This window comes from Rhinopithecus roxellana, chromosome 17, assembly GCF_007565055.1.
Source record: "Rhinopithecus roxellana isolate Shanxi Qingling chromosome 17, ASM756505v1, whole genome shotgun sequence".
In the NCBI taxonomy this organism is placed as follows: Eukaryota; Metazoa; Chordata; class Mammalia; order Primates; family Cercopithecidae; genus Rhinopithecus; species Rhinopithecus roxellana.
The window spans coordinates 23,171,858-23,186,565 of record NC_044565.1 but is presented as its reverse complement, the minus strand read 5'-3'; the positions used below and the strand labels follow the sequence as shown (position 1 = coordinate 23,186,565).

Here is a 14,708-nt window from a genome sequence, read left to right as displayed (position 1 = left end):
CACTAAGCTTTTTTTTACCTCTGTAGCTTTCCATTTTGAGAATGTTATATACATGGAATCATGTGATACATGACCTTTTTTTTTTTTTTTTTTTTTTTTTTTGAGACAGAGTCCTGCTCTGTCGCCCAGGTTCAAGCGATTCTCCTGCCTCAGCCTCCCAAGTAGCTGGGTTCACATGCATGTGCCATCACACCTAGCTAATTTTCGTATTTTTAGTAGAGGCAAGGTTTCGCCATGTTGGCCAAACTGGTCTCAAACTCCTGGCCTCCAGTGATCCACCTGCCTCAGCTTCCCAAAGTGCTGAGATTACAGGCATGAGCCACCGTGCCTGGCTGATACATGACCTTTTAAAATGGACTGTTTTCATTACAATGCCTTGAGATCATCCAAGTTGTTGTATCAATTATCTGTTCCTTTTCGTGGTGTAGTATTCCATAGTATGAATGTACCACAGTTTAACCATTCACCAATTGTAGGACATTTTGCTTATTTCTGGCTTTTAGCTATTACAGATAAAGCTGTTATGACTATTTGTATACAGGGTTTTCTACCGATAAATGCCCAGGAGTGTGATTGCTGGGCTTTATGGTAAGTGCTCGTTTAGTTGTTTTTTTTTTTTTTTTAAAGAAACTGCCAATCTGTTTTCCAAAATGGTTATGCCATTTTACTTGCCTACCAGCAATGTATGAGAAATCCAGTTTCTACACATCCTCACTAGCATTTGGTGTTGTCACTATTTTTTAGGTATTCTAATAGGTAGATAGTGATATCTCATCGCAGTCTTAACTTGTATTTCCCTAATGGCTATCTCAATATATTTCCATGTTCTTATTTACCATCCATATATACTTTTTGGTGAAATGTCTCTTCATGTCTTTTGTCCATTTTCTGTTTGGATTATTGGTTTTAACTGTTGAGGGTTTTTTTTTGTTTTGTTTTGTTTTTTGATACGGGGTCGCCCAAGTGGTGTGAACACAGCTTACTGCAGCCTCGACCTTCTAGGCTCAAGTGATCTTCCTACCTCAGCCTCCCAGGTAGCTGGGATTACAGGTGCATGCCACCGCACCTGGCTAATTAAAAAAAATTTTTTTTTTTTTTTGTTAAGGATGGAGTCTCCCTACGTTGCCAAGTTTGGTCTCAAACTCCTGGACTCAAGCAATCCTCCCACCTCAGCCTCCCAAAGTGCTGGGATTGCAGGTGTGAGCCACCATGCCTGGCCAATTGTTGAGTTTTCAGAGTTCTTTATATATTCTCGATATGAGTCCTTTGTCAGACATACGATTTACAAATATTTTCTTCCAATCTCTAGTTTATCTTTTCATCCACTTAACAGGATCTCTTACAGAGGAAGGTTTTAAATTTTGATTAAGCCCACTTATTTTCTTTTTTACAGATTATGCTCTTAATGTCATACCTGAGTTGTCACCAAGGCCCACAATCCTGCTGTAGGTTAAATGTTTGTTTCCCCCAAAATTCATATGTTGAAACCTAATTTTTGGTGTGATAGTGTTAGGAGGTGGGGCCTTTGGGAGGTGAATAGGTCATGAGTGTGGGGTCCTCATGAATGGGATTAGGGCCCTTACAAGAGAGACTCCAGAGAGTTCCCTTTCTTCTTCCACCATGTAAGGACACACCAAGAAGGCACTATTCTGTTCTATGAACCAGGAAGTAGGCCCTCACCAGATGAAGAACCTGCTAATGCCTTAATCTTGAACTTCCCAGCCTTCAGAACGGTAAGAAATACAATTCTGTTGTTTGTAAAGCCATCAGTCTATGGGATTCTGTTCTAGCAGCCTGAATGGACTAAGACTGTCCAAAGACTTTCTCCTACGTAATCTTCTAAAGGTTTTATAATTTTACATTTTATATTTAAATGATATTTTGATTTTTGTATAATGTGTAAGGTTTAGGCCAAGATTCACTAAACCCTTTAGTGTTATATTTGGTCGAATGCTTTTTCTGCATCTATTAATATGATCATGTGATTTTTCTTTAGTTTGTTAAAATGGTAAATTACATGAATTGATTTTCAAATTGATTTATATTGAACCAACATGACCCAGAGAATCCCGCTGTTGGGTATATACCCAAAGGAAATAAAATCAGCACCACAGAGGTGTCTGGGCTCCCACATCAATTGCAGCATTATTCACAAGAGTCAAGATATGGAAACAGCGTAAGTGTCCATTGATGGATGAATGGATCAGTTGTGCTATATATAAAATGGAATGCTATTTGGACTTAAAGAGGAAATATGCCATTTGCAAAAACCTGAATTAAACTGGAGGACATTATGCTAAGTGAAAAAAGCCAGACACAGAAAAATATTGCATGATCTCATTTATATATGGGATCGAAAAAGAGTCACACACACATCGTAGAATGGTAGTTACCAAGGGCAGAGAGGAGGAGGAAATGGGGAGATGTAGTTCAAAGGGTAGAAACTTGCAGTTATGTAGGATGAATAAGTCTAGAGGTCCAATGTGCCACAGAGCTATAGTTATTAATATTGTATACTGAAGTTTTGCAGAGTGGAGATTTTAGGTGCTTTTACCACACAAAACAAGAGGTAACAGTGGTAGGTGATGGATATATTAAGTTGCCTGCATGTCCTAATCTTTTTACTATGTATATCAAAACATGTACACTTTAAACATATGCAAATTTTTTTTTTTTTTTTTTTTTTTAAAGGAAAACAGCTCTGGGGTTTGAGTTTACTTTCAGCTCCACTGCTCCACAGCACAGCTTTACCACCTTGGACAATATTCTTTTTTTTTTTTTTTTTTTTTTGAGACGGAGTCTCGCTCTGTCACCCAAGCTGGAGTGCAGTGGCCAGATCTCAGCTCACTGCAAGCTCCGCCTCCCGGGTTCACGCCATTCTCCTGCCGCAGCCTCCCGAGTAGCTGGGACTACAGGCGCCCGCCACCTCGCCCGGCTAGTTTTTTGTACTTTTTAGTAGAGACGGGGTTTCACCGTGTTAGCCAGGATGGTCTCGATTTCCTGACCTCGTGATCCTCCCGCCTCGGCCTCCCAAAGTGCTGGGATTACAGGCTTGAGCCACCGCGCCTGGCCGACAATATTCTTAAGCTTTAAGCTTTCAGTTTTTTCTTCTCTAAAGTGGGAATAATAAAGTTTAATACGTTAGACTGTTGTGAAGAATAATAGCACATAGCACTTAGTAAATGTGTGTTTTAAAAATCTGGAATGTTTTAATCAGATATGGTGTCTTAGTCTGTTTCTACTGCTATATCAGAATACCACAGACTGGATAATTTACAAAGAAGAGGAGTTTATTTGGCTCGTGGTTCTGCAGACTGGGAAGTCTAAGAGCATGCTGCCAGCAACTGGTGAGGGTCATCCCATGGTGGAAGGCATCGTGTGGTGAGGAAGCACGTGTGACAGAGAGCAAGCGGGGAGGGGGCAAACTCAACATTTTCAGCAGAAACCCCCTCTCACAGTAATGGCATTAATTCATTCATGAATGTGGAGCCCTTGTGACCTAATCACCTCTCCAATGTCCTGCCTCTCAACACGGTTAAAATGGGAATTCAATTTTCATTTTATGAACTTTTGAGGGACACACTCAAACCATAGCATATGGTAAGACACAGAGACACAGACGTGAATGTCAAGAAGGAAGATGTTTTTAACTGAGTAAAACATTACAGTCAGTTTCCTAGAAGCAGGAGGCATGGCATTCCACACAGGGAAGCACTAGGGTTGACCAGGAGGTGAAGGGAATGAGGGGAAAGCATGGGTGAGACTTTACTGTGGTTGTCATGGGAAGGAATGGGTGAGGCAGGGTAAGCAACTTCTAAGACTGGCTAGTTTGAATAACTTCAGCAGGTTCTCAGGTGAGAGGCTGGCCCTGGGGTGATTAGGGGATGGGAATATTGGCTTGGCTTATGAGAGTTTGTTAAAGGAGGTAGTTGGGGATATGGGCTTTGGATTGGCTGGGGTGTTTATGTAAGGCATGCTCCAATGGGAGTCTTTTGCAATCTCTAGGAATTAGTCCTAGGAAGATAAGTCTTAGTAAGAACCCAGATGTCAAAACATCAGAAAATAAAAAAGGCATGTTACTACATTTTGTCATTATTCACACATTTATGGCACACCACATGTATCAGAGGATTTAACAATGCAAAAGACACAAGTCGTGAGTAGCTTGCAGTCCAGTGGGGGATACAAACAAGTAAACAGTGTGAAAGTGCATTAATGGGGAAAGAACAGAGTACTAGGAGGGCACATACCATGGGAGGGTTGTCAAGAAAAGTTTCCAGGAGAAAACAACGTCCAAACAAGACCTAAAGTATGAGCAGAAACTAGCCGGGTGAAATGGGGTGACATCTGTGGTGGGGAAAGGTGGAAGAGATTGTCCAGGCTGAGGAGACTGCATGTGCAAGGGCAGGAAGCGAGGGACAGGATGGGCTCTTTAGAGAACTAAAGAAAAGTATGACAGCCACCTTGGGGGCAGAGTGTGGAGATGTGAAGACAAGGCTGAAACAGACTCGTTAGCTATTGTACAGAGTTATCTTGAGGGCAAACGGGGGACCTTCAAAGAATTTTAAGGATAGGAGAATAGACAGAGATTTGAGTTTATGCAGATAACTCTTTGGGTAATGTGGAGACTCAATTAGAAGGGGAAAATACAGGAGGTTGGTGCAATAATCCAGGTTGGAAATTATCATGGTCTGTACTAGAATGGTGGCAGTGGGCAAGGTGAGAAGTGGCTGCATTTGAGATACAGTTGGTAAGATCACAAGAACTTTGTGATTTCTGGATGCAGAGCATGAGGGAGTTGGAAGATTCGAGAATGACATCTAGGTTTCTGGCTTGCACAATTGAGTAGTGTCATTTGCTGACATGAGGCATACAAGACAAATTCCGGGGAAAGCAGGTGCATGCAGATCTGGACACGCTAACTTTAGGTGCTATTTTGAACACTCAAGAGATGTCAACTAGATGTGTATCTGGAACTTGGAAGAGAGATCTAGGCTGGAACTATAGGAAAAGGAATTATCAAAATACAGATGGTCATTTGAAGCCATGAGAGTACATGAAATCACTTGGTGCAGGCTCAGGAGAGAAAAGAGCCTGGAGACAGCCAGAGGAAGAAAACAAAATTAGACCAAGGAGTGGCCAGAGAAATAGAAATAGTGTGATGTCAGAGAAGTTTAAGAGAAGACTCCTTTTTAAGGAGAGCAAAATGGTCAATTTTAAATGTTAGTTAAAGGGAATGCACTTCTAACCTACAGGATTGAACAGCAAAGTCGTTGTTGACCCAGGAAATTTTATTTTGAGCCAGGAAGTTAGATTTTTTTTTAACCTTTGCCAGTCCTAGCTCATATAAAATTACCAGTCATTACAAAAGTATTCTAGTTTATTTTTAAGAGACAAGGTCTTACTCTGTTGCCCATGCTGGAGTATAGTGGGTACAATGATAGCTCACTGCAGCCTTGAACTCGGCTCCAGCAGTCCTCCTGCCTCAGCCTACTGAATAGCGAAGACTACACCCAGCTAATTTTTATTACTTTTATGTTCATGTATTTACTTTTTTGAGATGGAGTCTCACTCTGTCACCCAAGCTGGAGTGCAGTGGCGTGATCTTGGCTCACTGCAAACTCTGCCTCCTGGGTTCAAGCGATTCTCCTGCCTCAGCTTCCCGAGTAGCTGGGATGAGAGGCACGCACCACCATGCCCAGTTAATTTTTGTATTTTTAGTAGAGATGGGGTTTCACCATGTTGTCCAGGCTGGTCTCGAACTCCTGACCTCAGGTGATCCACCCTCCTCAGCCTTCCAAAATGTTGGGATTACAGGCGTGAGCCACTGCATCTGGCTTCAGCTATTTTTTAAAAACATATTATTTGTAGAGATGGGGTCTTGCTATGCTGCCCAGCCTGGTCTCAAACTCCTGGCCTGAAGAGATCCTCCTGCCTTGGCCCCCCAAAGGGCTGAGATTACAGGCATGAGCCACCATGCCCAGCCTTTTATACTTTACAAATGAATGCATGCTGTTGAGTAATTCTGCTCCATAATTAGATACAGTCTGACCACTAGTTAATAATGATTGATGCCTTTTGAGGATTTTCGCTCTTTGTACCCCTGTACCTTAGACCTTGGGAAGAATTAAAACTCTCTGGTTGAGGAGAGTTTGTGCCATGCCTTTTAAAAAATTTTAATCCAGTCACATGATTGGGTCCATACTGGTTGAACGTATTTCAGGAGATTGACAAGTCATTTATGCTTATCATTTGTACCCCTGGCTCTATTATTTTCTATTCTTTACACAGGTTCATCTTAAACAGCTTAACAATTACCAGTCTGATATTCTACATCAGCTATCAGAACTTTCTGCAATAGAAATATTCTATAGCTGTACTGTCCAGTATGGTAGCCACCAGGTACATGAGTTACTGAGCACTTACAGTGTGGCTAGTGTGACTGAGGGAGTACATTTTCAATTTCTTTAAATTTTAATTAACTTACACTTAAGTGGCTACAGTGATCTTCAGTAACCCTATTTTTTTAATATATTTTTTGAGACAGAGTCTTACTCTGTCATCCAGGCTGGAGTGCAATGGCACGATCTCAGTTCACTGCAACCTCTGCCTCCCAGGTTCAAGCGATTCTCCTGCTTCAGCCTCCCGAGTAGGTGGGATTACAGGCGCCCGCCACTATGCCCAGCTAATTTTTGTATTTTTAGTAGAGACGGGGTTTCACCATGTTGGCCAGGCTGGTCTCGAACTCCTGACCGTAGGTGATCTGCCCATCTCGGCCTCTCAAAGTGCTGGGATTACAGGTGTGAGTCATTGTGCTCAGCCCCCAGTAACCCTATTTTTGCATTTGATGTTGAAAATTATTCACATATGATGGTAATCCTATTGAAAGACTTGAAATTAGATAAAATGTTAGCTGTGAAACACTTCGTAAAAAAACAAAACAAAACAAAACAAAACAAAAAACAGGCTGGGCAGTGGCTCATGCCTGAGATCCCAGTACTTTGGGAGGCTGAGGTGGGCGGATCATGAGCTCAAGCCTCCCAAAGTGGCTTACAGGTGTGAGCCACCACACCCGGCTGACGACCAGCTGAAATGTAACCTCTTGATAACAGCCAAATCACTGTATTAGAAACATTTAAATTCCAGCTCTGAGGGTCAAGGGTGAGGCATTTAAAAGGTTCCTTTAAGTTAAACCAAATGGATGAATTTTAAAATAACAAAAGCAATTTATGAACCTATAGGCATATCATTAAGAAAGAAAAAAGTTATTAATAAATTCCAAAAGTTAAAAGGAGTTGGAATAAAAACCTAACTAGAAAGAAAAAAAATTTTGGTTTCAGTTAAGAGGGGTTTTTTGGTCCATTTTATGTAAGAGCTTACTTACTCTTTTTCCAAATGGGCATTTATTATTTGCACAGATACATAAAAATGATTCCCATTTTAAAAACCATAATAAAAATATACATTAACCACAGAAGTACTTACTCTAACTGGAAAGAAAATGAACATGGCTATTCTCAAAACAGTAATAAACACAAAAGGTCAACATATATAAATCACGACAAGTGTACATCTCATTTTTGACAAAAATAAGTTCCATTTTTACATTAATGCTTCATCATCAGGTTCTATATTAGATCCTCTGACCTTATTTACATTTACTATGAAATTTCTATTAGCATGTGTAACTCAAAGGCACTCAATTCAGAGGGTATAAAGTCCTGAGCTTAAGTAGGAAACAAAGTTCCCAACTAAAATTTGAACATAAATAATCCTAAAGATCAGAGAATATTAAAATGTTTAAAACTGCCGGGCGCGGTGGCTCAAGCCTGTAATCCCAGCACTTTGGGAGGCCGAGATGGGCGGATCATGAGGTCAGGAGATCGAGACCATCCTGGCTAACACGGTGAAACCCCGTCCCTACTATAAAATACAAAAAAAAAAAAAACTAGCTGGGCGAGGTGGCGGCGCCTGTAGTCCCAGCTACGCGGGAGGCTGAGGCAGGAGAATGGCGTGAACCCGGGAGGCAGAGCTTGCAGTGAGCTGAGATCCGGCCACAGCACTCCAGCCTGGGTGACAGAGCGAGACTCCGTCTCAGAAAAAAAAAAAAAAAAAAAAAAAAAAAATGTTTAAAACTATAATATCTGATACATAAATAATTCTAAACCTAATAATAAAGGTGTACAGACTGTCAAAGAAAAGATCATGTAAGGCAAGAAATATCCTTGGAATCAAACTGATTTTTCCCTCATTCAAGATCATTTGAAGGTGTGAAGCTAACTTTCATTGTTCCTAAAATCCTAAGAAAGCCTAATTTAAAAAAATAGCAATGACAATGCTTAAGTTTAAAAAAAAGTTTCTCAGTTTAGTCTCCAAAACCAGGAAGAAAATATTTAATGATTAAACACAAGTGTGAGCTGGAAAGAGATTGAACTAAAAGGAGGCATCATAATGAGCAGGTGAAAATATTAAAGGAAAGCTTTAAATGCACCAACTGAAAAGAGCATTTCTAATTGGCCATCCGAATTATTCTTTTAGATTATTTTAACCAAATAAAAAGAAATTTACAGATGGATAACTGAGGTCCACTAACATAAGGCAGAAAGAAAGTTCAAGCTAAAAATTAAATCTATATTTTGTTGCAGATAAATGTGAGATTTACCTACAACAATTTTCTACTGATGCTAAATTAGACGCATGAGTTGACATCGCTCTAACAGAAATGGTTTGACAGATATTTTCTTGGCTTTAAAATGTTTTTTCGTATATGCATAGAAATACAATGAGGATAAGAATAATCTTCTGTATTGTCCGTACAGTTCGTAAGGCCTTTGTCATTGTTAGTCACCTTAGATGTGAATATCAGTAGGGCCATTAAATTAAAACTGGCCTAAAAAGTTTTCAAAGTGCCACTGTTTCCAACTGATGAGATCTTCAGTTTTCTGTATTTTCTGGGTGACGATTATTTTCAATTCTTTTTTTCTGGTGATATATACAAGAAGTTACAGCAGATATATAAGGGGAAGATCAGAAGCCTGCTGTCCAAGTTCATCACCACTTGTTCCTATAAGACAGATTTGTAGATTTAATGACAATTAGATAGCAATAGCTTAAAAATAAAAACAAAAAAACCAAACTGTTGAACTGAGTGAATCAAAGGAGACAGTGTCCTGAGTCTGAGATCCACAACTCCACTCTCCAAACTCCCACCCACTAGCTGTGTGACCTTGTCAAATGCAGCTTCCTCACTGTAAGATGGGGACAATAAGAGTACCTGACTTACAGGAGGATTACATGAGACAATGCACAGGGGGTTTCACAAGGCCAGCTATCTATTGTGTACTCAATAATGATAGTTATTTTCATTATTGCAAAAATTTCTATCAAATACTTACATATTTTGTGAACAGACACAATGTCTACAAATACATAAACTTCTCACTTGACTTCAATGTTTTAAACATTTTATTTCCTTTTAAAAAATAATCATTTAAAAAAAATGAGATAGGGTCTTTCTATATTGCCCAAGCTGGCCTTGAACTCCTGGGCTCAAGAGATCTTCCTGCCTCATCCTCCTGCCTCAGCCTCCTGAGTAGCTGAGATTACAGGGAGGTGCCAATGTGCCCGGCTACTTGGCTTCGATTTCTGATGGCCGTCGGGTACAGCAAATCACTGGGATGAGGGTCGGGAGTCATTATCATCACCAAAAAGCAGGGTTCCTACTATTGTTTAAGATTTCCCACTGTCCCTATGACAAACATGTAATTTGTCTCCTGAAACATAAAATGCATTATCATGGAAAAGCAATTTCAGGTTCAGTTACATCAACACACACAAGAATGCTCAGAACTCCCAGAGACAGGAGTTGACACTACACAAATATAACATCCCTGATGCTACAGATCTCTGTTTGGAACCTCATATATCCTTTACTAGAAGCATTTGCTAAACAGAATCAATCCTCAGAGTAAAAGAGGAAGCACTAAAATGAGAATTCCTACATTTTAAATGCCTGGCATACACTCTCTGCCATAGTATGCATTAGTTACACTTTATTTATTTTGGCTAAGATACTATTAAACACTGTTTAAATCCAAAGTTTTAATTTTTTACTGAGGCATGTATTCCTGCATGAAGAGGGACTAAAACTAGAATATTTGAGTGACTGAAGCAGACTCACTGGACACAGCTTCTGTGTTGAGGGAACAAGGAGATAAATTTGAATAAAGAAGGTAGAGAGTACAAATGTCTCACACATACACACACACACACACACACACACACACACACACACACACACAATCTCTCTCTCTATATATGAGGGAAAGTGGTATTTTAAAAAGACATCAGTGAACAAAATTAGGGGAGGCCATCACCTAGACTGATTGTGCTAACAGTGTCACCAGAGAGGAATGATGCCAAAGCATGGTTGGTCTTCAGATACTTGAGACATCCTGACCTAGTCAAAATTTTTATCAATAATCTGGATGAAGACACATTTACCAAATTTGTTGTGGACAAATGCTTCGATGATATGTATATCTGATGATAAAAATTAAGATTCTGTACCTAATAACTAAAAGCTTCTGAGGAAGATTAGCCTTCTGGTATTTGAATATAGTTAAGATTGAGGCAGGGAAGGGCAGGTCAAAGGGCCAACTCTGGAGAAAGAAGGAAGCCATGTGGATATCATTTGGCTGAATGGACACACCAATTTTTGAATATTAAATTGTATTAATCCCCACTCTCCATTCCCAAACAGGATAGGTTGATCCTAGCTTCATCAAATGTGTTGCTTCACCTAAAGGTTCAATCTGCACCTGCATTTGCATTGAAGTACCTTTACAGCAAAGTTCTATTGTCATTATTCCACTATGGATGGAAGCTGTGGAGCCCACATATCGCAGCAGCAGAGTAGCAGCATCCTCCTAGGTCCCACTTCTACTTCCAGATAATTAGTTATTCATCTCTATGTAGAGATCCCTGCTTCTTTGAGGTTTTTGCAACTTATTCTATACTATTTCTCTATTACTTCCCCCACATTCTATCTTATATGTCTAAATTCCAAGATCTACAAATACAACTCATTATTGAATAATCTTTACTTAGTTATGAAGTAACTCAAATTCAAACCCTCAACTATTGGCTACTATCTATCCCTTCCTTTCTTTCTGGGCCACCTCCACTTTCACTCTTACAATTTGGCTTAAAAAAATAAATTTCTGGGTATTTGTTGTTGTTGGTAGTGTTTTTTGTTTGTCTGTTTTTGTCTGGAGACAGGGCCTGAGTCTGTCACCCAGGCTGGAGTGCGGTGGCATGATCACGGCTTATTGCAGCCTCAGCCTTCCAGGCTCAAGTGATCCTCCTGCCTCAGTTTCTGAGTTGGTGGTACTACAGGCACATGCCACCATGCCTGGCTAATTTTTTAATTTTTTGTATAGACAGGGTTTCACTATGTTGCCAGGGCTGGTCTTGAACTCCTGGTCTCAAGCAATCCTCTTGCCTTGGTCTCCCAAAGTGCTGGGATTACAGGCATATGCTACCATGCCAAGCCTGCAATTTGGCTTTGATTCCCCATCCCAGCTTTTGAATGTCTCACCAGGTTACCTGTTTTGCCCATCTCTTAAATACCAGTGATCACTAGGATTCTATCGTGTCATATTCTCTACACATTTCCTGTATGTTATCTCATCCAACTATTATTTCTAGTTCAGGCATTACTTGTAAACTCCAAATCCATTTATTAACCAGCCTATCAAATTTTCACCTTGATGCTCTCAAATTAAACGTGACCTAAACGGAATTCATCATCTCTTCACCATCACCAACACTACGTCATGTTCATTTTCCTTCCTATAATTCAAATCTCAGGTAAAACCACTACTATAAATCAAATTGCCCAAATCAGAAAACCATGAACCATCTGACATTTCCTCATGCACACACACGATTAAGAATCAAATTCTCAATTGCACCACTTTATTTCCAGAACCCATCAATATTTTCATCTTCACTGCTACATTCTTTAAGGTTCTCATCACTTTTAATCTGAATTATAGCTATATAATCAATAAATTGTTTTATTGCCATTATCATATCTTGAATCCTTCCTACACATTGCCATCTGAGAGAACTTTCTATAATGAAAATCCATTTAGCATGGTCTTATAAGACGGACAGTTACAAAATAAATATACAAAAATCACTACCTTTCTTACATTATCAAAAACTATTAGAACAAATGATTCATTTCATATTAGCAGTTGAAATGTAAAATACTGGCTGGGCGCAGTGGCTCACGCCTGTAATCCCAGCACTTTGGGAGGCCAAGGAGAGCGGATCACAAGGTCAGGAGATCGAGACCATCTTGGCCAAAATGGTGAAACGCCGTCTCTACTAAAATACAAAAAAGCGGGGCGTGGTGGCATGTGCCTGTAATCCCAGCTACTTGGGAGGCTGAGGCAGGGGAATCGCTTGAACCCAGAAGGTGGAGTTGCAGTGAGCTGAGATCACGCCACTGCACTCCAGCCTGGCGACAGAACAAGACTCCGTCTCAAAAAAAAAAAAAAAACAAAAAAAAAATTATACTTCTAGGAAATAATACAGGAGCAATATGGGAAAAACTACAAATTTTAGAGAGAGACATAAGAGAAGACCTAAATAAATGTAGAAAATACCATATTCCAGAAAGGAAGACATCAACTGTCCACAAACTATTCTACATATTTTTTTTTTTTTTGTTTTGAGACGGAGTCTGGCTCTGTGGCCCAGGTTGGAGCGCAGTGGCCGGATCTCAGCTCACTGCAAGCTCCGCCTCCCGGGTTTACGCCATTCTCCTGCCTCAGCCTCCGGAATAGCTGGGACTACAGGCACCCGCCACCTCGCCCGGCTAGTTTTTTGTATTTTTTAGTAGAGACGGGGTTTCACCGTGTTAGCCAGGATGGTCTCGATCTCCTGACCTCGTGATCCACCCGTTTCGGCCTCCCAAAGTGCTGGGATTACAGGCTTGAGCCACCGCGCCTGGCCTACTCTACATATTTAATCATATAAATTAAAATCCCCACAGGAATTTTTGAAAGGAAACTTAGCAAAATGATTCTACATCCCACACAGGAGAATAATCATGCAAAAAGAACTGAGAGATTTTTGAAAAAAGAAAAATGAAGGTGGTTTTGCATTACTAAATATTAAAATGCATTTTAAAGTTAGCCTAATTAAAACAATGCCTTGTCTTCATAACAAAGAAATCAATAAAACAGAAAGTCCAGAAATGAAAGCAAGTTTATAAGTATTTCATGTACAATAAGGCATTTCAAACACATTGATACATCCAGTACACTTCAGATACATCATCAAATACTCCAAAGTAAAAAATTAAGCCATAAAAAGAACAGAAAAATATGTAGATGACTATTTATATAATCCTAATAAGATGGGGGCCTAAGGATCACACCAAAAAAAGAAATCATAAAAGAAAAAGATAGATTGTTTTGAAGGTTGAAAAGACAAATGACAAAAATGTAAAGACTGTCTGGGCATGGTGGCTCATGCCTGTAATCCCAGCATTTTGGGAAGCCGAGGCAGATGGATCGCTTGAGCCCAGGAATTCCAGACCAGCCTGGGCAACGTGGCAAAACCTTGTCTCTATAAAAAAATACAAAAATATTTAGCTGGGCGTGGTGGTGCGAGCCTGTAGTCTCAGCTACTTGTGAGGCCCAGGAGGTGGGGGCTGCAGTAAGCCAAGATTATACCACTGCACTCCAGCCTGAGTGACAGAGTGACAACCTGTCTCAAAAAAAAAAAAAAGAGAAAAAGTAAAAACTACAGACGATCACAAATGTTAGTATTTTTAATACATAAAAGCTGTTAAAAATTAGCAAGAAAAAAATGAACATTTTAATAAAAAATTTAACAGAAACAACATAAGCTGTCAGTTTACATGAGATGATATGTTCAATAAGCATAACAAAACCCAACCATACAGTAACCAAAGAAATGAACATTGAAAATTAAGGGCCAGGCGTGGTGGCTCACACCTGTAATCCCAGCACTTTGGGAGGCCAAGGCAGGTGGATCACTTGAGGCCAGAAGTTCAAGACCAGCCTGGCTAACATGGTGAAACACTGTCTCTACTCTAAATACAAAAATTAGTGCACTCCAGCCTGGGCAACAGAGCAAGACTCTGTCTCAAAACAAACAAATAAACAAAAAGAAATGAAAGTTAAAACAAATATTTGTTTTAACATTTACTACACTGGGATAGAGATGAAAAAGAATGATAAGACACAGTATCGGGTATACTCTCCTGTACTGCTGCCGGGGGGCAGTACGAATTGGACAGTACCTTTGGAGGGCAATTTGTCCATTAGAAAATTGTATGTACCATGCAACAAGAATTCTACTTGGAATTTATGCTTTTAAAATATCATAAAAACGGACAAAGATATATGTATATTTCCTATAGTATTGAAAAAAATGAGAAACAACTTTATCCAATAAAGAGGAATTATCTAAATTATAGTATAGCCAAAACAACTAATATTATGCAGTTCATAAAAATGATGCTGTGAATATATATTTATTGACAAGAAAATCTATGTACAACAAAGTGAAAAAAAAAAGTAGATTACAATTACTACCTCACTGTCTGATGCATCTAGGCTCTCCCGGCCTTGGGCTCTGAGAGAGGACTAAGCCTTTCTTCTACT

The 14,708-nt window shown here is 39.7% G+C and overlaps 1 protein-coding gene across 1 annotated transcript in view; it reads right to left on the bottom strand.

Moving 5' to 3' along the window:
* Positions 1 to 8,339: 8,339 nt before the first annotated feature.
* The window catches only part of GMCL1 (germ cell-less 1, spermatogenesis associated), a 52,849-nt gene continuing 46,480 nt past the window's right edge, over positions 8,340 to 14,708 (bottom strand). Inside the window, exon 14 of the mRNA XM_010367618.2 lies at positions 8,340 to 9,064. Coding sequence (XP_010365920.2) covers positions 8,969 to 9,064 — 96 coding nt within the window. The 3' untranslated portion in view covers positions 8,340 to 8,968. The remainder of the gene's footprint in view (positions 9,065 to 14,708) is intronic.